This window comes from Eufriesea mexicana, unplaced genomic scaffold (assembly GCF_001483705.2).
Source record: "Eufriesea mexicana isolate 0111107269 unplaced genomic scaffold, ASM148370v2 scaffold143, whole genome shotgun sequence".
In the NCBI taxonomy this organism is placed as follows: Eukaryota; Metazoa; Arthropoda; class Insecta; order Hymenoptera; family Apidae; genus Eufriesea; species Eufriesea mexicana.
The window spans coordinates 581,289-582,978 of NW_016908322.1; the positions used below are offsets into that span (position 1 = coordinate 581,289).

The window sequence follows — 1,690 nt, forward strand, 5'->3', positions numbered from 1 at the left end:
AGATTTCGTCGATCGAGTACGCGACGCGGTAGAGGTTATGTTCGACGACTCGACGGCGTGGTTTAACCGAGCTTCGTTTCGTCGATAAAGCAGAACACTGTCACACTCGTATACCCTACGCCATAATTTCGGAGGGTTGCACTCGTGGATCCTACGTGATAATTCACACGCGAATTTCGTATTCGATGCACGGAAGAGTATCAGGATGCAATTTATCGCGACGGAGTATCGTCGTTCGCGACACGAACATTCGAACATTCTTATGCCTCGAGAACTAAGAAACAAATTATTCCGGAATAATTGCGAGCTTCGATTAGCCTTACGATATTGCTTTTTGTCGGATCGAAGGAATAAGATTATCGTAAATTAACATCGACTCACCGAACGACGCAATTGCGTTGCTGCTTCGCCATCTCTGCCAATCTCTCGTCTCTTTTCCAGATGGCAACACGAAAATGGGAGGCGCACACTTGACCGAGGAAGGTGAGTCCAAACACCCACGCACTTATTCACTTTTGTCCCGACACTCGAGCGATTTGGAAAAAACGCGAATATTGCGTCACCGTCACGCGTCTCCTGGCCACGCGGTCGGCTCGAAGGAAGAAAGATGGCGTCGCTATTAGACAATCGCGTGGCGTCTCCTTCCCCACCTCTGATTGGTTCCGCGGTGACGATCGCGGCGACGCGCGAAAATCGAAATAAAATAACGCGAGTAGGCGCAAGGCGCGACCAGCCACGAAGAAAACGCGCCTAACTCGTCGCGCGACATTCTTAGATGGATTCTTCACGGCTTGTGAGCGCCGTTTATATCCACCGTGGAGCACGGTTCGCGATCAGATACCATTCAAATCGGTCGTCCCGTGTCGAGAAAATAGAACACCACGATCGTATGCTGAGCACCGCTTTTAGAACGATATTCATCGATTCAGGTATATTAATGCGCCGTCGCGAACCGTCACGATTCGGTTTAAACGGTTACACGCTTGTCGATAAATCGAAATGGCAGAGAAATAATTCGAATAATTCTAAATTCGAGATTAAGAAAGAAATAACCGATCGATGTTTTCGGTCGTAACAAATTAATCCGCAAGAAAATTAGATAAACGACTCGAAGAATTTTGTGGAGGAATTGTAGGGGTTAGAAATTAATTCGGAAGAAAATTAAAGAAGGAAACGGAAGAATTCGTTTACCGATTTTTCCATTAATTTTCGACTTATCGCCTGATCTTCGATCCCCCTGACAATCCAAGCTCGAATACCTTCTGTCATTCTTGCCCAATTTACCATCCACCTTCTCGACTTTTCCAGTCACTTCCTGTCCCTTCGATAATCGTTTCCCGCGGCTGCAACCCGAGGAAAAATGTCCCTTTATCCCCCTCGTCGTTCCTCCGCCATCCCTTCGCTATTTACCGAACAAGTTTTCCGCGCGAATGCCAAAGGTTCGCGTCCCCTCCGCGTATTTACTTTTAATTACGCGACCGGTTAATTATTGACGCTCCACAGGACGATCGTCGAAGGGCCGAATCGCGGTCCAAACAGTCGCAACAATGAGGTGGCTGCTGGTAGTCAAGGGTGGCCCACTGGTCCGTATAGATTCAGACAGCCCCCGTTAACTGGACGATTCTATCGACCGAGCCACATCAAAGTTGCACGCGATACTGTTCGACCTAGGCACAGCTTTGTCTCTCTT

General features: G+C 48.1%; 1 protein-coding gene across 1 annotated transcript in view; it reads left to right on the top strand.

Moving 5' to 3' along the window:
- The window catches only part of LOC108555191 (netrin receptor UNC5C), a 39,486-nt gene that overhangs the window by 31,095 nt on the left and 6,701 nt on the right, over nucleotides 1-1,690 (top strand). The window contains exon 7 of the mRNA XM_017910736.1: nucleotides 442-483. Within this exon, the coding sequence (XP_017766225.1) occupies nucleotides 442-483 (42 nt within the window). The remainder of the gene's footprint in view (nucleotides 1-441; nucleotides 484-1,690) is intronic.